This window comes from Centroberyx gerrardi, chromosome 7 (assembly GCF_048128805.1).
Source record: "Centroberyx gerrardi isolate f3 chromosome 7, fCenGer3.hap1.cur.20231027, whole genome shotgun sequence".
Classification (NCBI taxonomy): domain Eukaryota; kingdom Metazoa; phylum Chordata; class Actinopteri; order Beryciformes; family Berycidae; genus Centroberyx; species Centroberyx gerrardi.
In genome coordinates, this window is record NC_136003.1 from 33884183 (window position 1) to 33886682 (window position 2500).

Below are 2500 nucleotides of genomic sequence, written 5' to 3' on the forward strand. Positions count from 1 at the left end.
TGACAGCTCACTGACAGTTCACTGACAGCTCACTGACAGTTCACTGACAGCTCACTGACAGCTCACTGACAGTTCACTGACAGCTCACTGACAGCTCACTGACAGCTCACTGACAGCTCACTGACAGCTCACTGACAGTTCACTGACAGCTCACTGACAGCTCACTGACAGCTCACTGACAGCTCACTGACAGCTCACTGACAGCTCACTGACAGCTCACTGACAGTTCACTGACTGCTTCACTGTCAGGTAAAAACCTCCTGTCTCCAAAATGTCTTGTGGCTTCACCACACATTTGGTTTTGGGGTTTAGTTCCTCTTTAACCTCTCCATACTGATAGGAACAAATTGTAGGCAGAACTATAGTTTTGTGATTTCCCGCTGAACTTAATCAAGCAAACACACTATTCACCTGATTGGGTAACACCTGCACTGACTGCTTGCAAATAAGCATAAAGTAGCTGAGAGGTCGACTCCTCCCCGCCGCTACACTCGAAAAATCTGTCAACTCACCTTCCCACAATCCTCCACAAAATTTCTTCACTTGCTCTCGTTTGAATGAATAGGAGTTACTTCGCCTGAGAATTTATGTGATGTCAATTTGATGTCCAACAATTTAAATGTTCTCAGTCACAGCTGTCTTCATCTGACCCAATGTCTGTCCTGTCAGAAGTTCAAACCTCAACCAGCAGGTGGCGCAGGTTAATCCTCCCCATAGCCTGCACTCACTGGCCAGGGGCCGCTAGGTAATATTAGCATTAATAATAACATTAGCATTAGCCAAAGCATCAGAGGCAGCAGTTCCTTTAGCGTTGTTTAAATTAGCATTAGCAGCAGGAGTAACCAACATCATTTGCATTAGCAATAGTAGCACTGGCATGATTAATAGCAGTATAAACCATTTCACTGGCATTAGTGTGTCATTGGAACTAGCATTGTTAGCATTAGTGTGTACTCATGTACTTAACTGTCTGGAGCCAACAGTCGTAGCATTAGTGTCAACAATACGATCAGCCGCAGCATTATTGCTAGCTACAGAATTAGCATTATCATCAGTGTGTACAGGAGCCACTTGTTGCTTTAGCCATAGAATAGTGTTACATATATTATATATAGTGAATAGTGAGTTAGCCTAATATTATCATTAGCTATAGCATTAGCTTTATCATCAGTGTACTTACTGGTCAGGAGCCACCAGGCGGAGCTCTCGGCTCTTTAAAACAGCTTCTACCTGACTGGAGGACAGACACGCAGACAACAACTGGCTCTTTAAACTTTACACTTCAACAAACTTAAATAAACTTAACACTTTCAGAAACTGTAAGACATTTTAGAGTTTGTGTGTGTGTGTGTGTGTGTGTGTGTGTGTGTGTCTCCACTGACCAGCCACTGCTCTGCTTCGTGTTCTCCATGCTGGAATGACTGAATCAGAGGATCAAAGCAGTAGGACATTAATTAACCGTCGTTACAGTTCACATTATCTTTAATCATTCTGCTTCATGGAGGAAGAACACCAGCTGCTGTACCCAGAACCAAACCCACGACGTCTATAACACATGACAGACGCTGTAACCCCTGAACGAACATCTGGACGGTACGTTAAGGTGTGAAGTCGACACTAACCGTTAGTTAGTTTGACACTAAGCTGTGATCCTCCTCCAGTTGCTTTTCTTTGGTCTGAACCTGAGTGGGAACGCCGTTGTATTGTTGTATTTGATTCATTTAGGTTCACACTGACCAATCACAAGACAAAACTAAAGTCATGACTCACAAGTAGCTCACTGATTGGACAGACTGTGCTGTCGGGTTTAGCGGAAACATGACTTCACGCCACTTTAACACTCCTCCATGTTGGACGATCAAGTCTAGGAAATCAGAACTCCGGACGCAACACCAGTTAGCCAAGTTGTGACGGCGCTTCGTTTTTCAACATGGCCGCCGAAACATCGAGCTGCCACCTCTATATCAGAGGGATACGCTCCAACAGAATATCAGGTGCTGCCTGCTGAACTGAATAACAGCCGAGATAACTGCTGACTCAGAAACTGTTCAGTCACCTCCGGCCTGTCTGTTCTGATGACGCTCTGCAGAGGTGAGATGTAAGAAATCAGCAATCTCTGAAGCTATATCTAACATGATGGACTTGTGTGTCTCTTCTTCTGTGGTGTTCATACCAGTGAAGAACACATGAAGAAACAGCTGAATATCCAGACTTCTGCTAGGCTTTCTGTCTCCTTCTACCCATAATCCCTTGTGTTTCATGGTGGTTTCCTGTAGTTGGAGTTGCAGTTCTCTTGTTAGAGGACTGAGACTCTCGCTGCCGTTGGTGCCACCAGAGGTCAAAGGTCAAACCAACCAACTGAAGGAAGACTTTATTTAGCTGCATCATGGAGACGTGAGCGACATCTGAACTCGTGGAGCGTAAAGGGAAAACCAACCAAAACATTCTCAGCCAGTGACGTTTTCAGCTTCTGTGGCCAAAAACAGGCGAGCCATAATCA

General features: G+C 44.7%; 1 protein-coding gene across 1 annotated transcript in view; it reads right to left on the reverse strand.

The window, feature by feature from the left end:
• The window catches only part of LOC139924664 (globoside alpha-1,3-N-acetylgalactosaminyltransferase 1-like), a 17592-nt gene that overhangs the window by 2815 nt on the left and 12277 nt on the right, over positions 1-2500 (reverse strand). Inside the window, exons 7-8 of the mRNA XM_078284555.1 lie at positions 1383-1421; positions 1181-1234 (exon numbers count right to left, since the gene is read on the reverse strand). Coding sequence (XP_078140681.1) covers positions 1181-1234; positions 1383-1421 — 93 coding nt within the window. The remainder of the gene's footprint in view (positions 1-1180; positions 1235-1382; positions 1422-2500) is intronic.